General features: G+C 74.8%; 1 protein-coding gene across 1 annotated transcript in view; it reads left to right on the top strand.

The window, feature by feature from the left end:
- The first annotated feature begins 6 nt into the window (after positions 1–6).
- Rcor1 (REST corepressor 1) overlaps positions 7–659 on the top strand; it is a 103,610-nt gene continuing 102,957 nt past the window's right edge. Inside the window, exons 1-2 of the mRNA XM_017796230.2 lie at positions 7–188; positions 261–320. Coding sequence (XP_017651719.1) covers positions 272–320 — 49 coding nt within the window. The 5' untranslated portion in view covers positions 7–188; positions 261–271. The remainder of the gene's footprint in view (positions 189–260; positions 321–659) is intronic.

Below are 659 nucleotides of genomic sequence, written 5' to 3'. Positions count from 1 at the left end.
CGCCTCGGCCGCCGCTTCTGCCGCCTCCGCCGCCGCCTCGGCCGGTGCCGCCTCCGCCTCGGCCGGCGCCGCCTCGGCCGCCAATAATGGGCAGAATAAAAGTTTGTCGTCCGCGGCGCCCAACGGGAACGGCGGCAGCAACTCCTGGGAGGACGGCAGCTCGGGCTCGTCCAGCGACGAGGAGCACGGTAGGTGGCCGCCGCCCCCGCGCCGGCCCGCGCCCGCGCTCGCGCTGACCGCTGTGCTCTCCTTCCCCGCAGGTGGCGGCGGCATGCGGGTGGGACCCCAGTACCAGGCGGCGGTGCCCGACTTCGACCCGGGTGAGTAGCGCCCGGCGGCCGCTCGGGGCCCGGCGACAACTTTCTTTTTGTGTGTGGTGCCCTGCGGGGCACGCGGGGGCTGGCGGCGGGGCGCGCTGGTGCACACGCGTGTGTTGCGGGTCCCGCGTGGGGACGCCGGAGGAGCTGAGCCGCGCCGCTGGAGAGTTGGCGTCCCGGGGCGCCCGGGGCTCGGCCGAGGCTCCCCGCGCGGACCCGGCCCACCTGCCTGGTCCAGACTCCCTTCCCTCCCCTCCCTCCCATCCTGTCCCTTCCCTCCCCTGTCCTCCCATCCCATCCCATCCTCTCCCCTCCCCTCCCCTTCCATTCTCTCCCTTCCCT

Source organism: Nannospalax galili, unplaced genomic scaffold, assembly GCF_000622305.1.
Source record: "Nannospalax galili isolate Female #2095 unplaced genomic scaffold, S.galili_v1.0 scaffold188, whole genome shotgun sequence".
NCBI classification, from domain to species: Eukaryota; Metazoa; Chordata; class Mammalia; order Rodentia; family Spalacidae; genus Nannospalax; species Nannospalax galili.
This window is presented reverse-complemented; position numbering and strand designations above follow the sequence as displayed.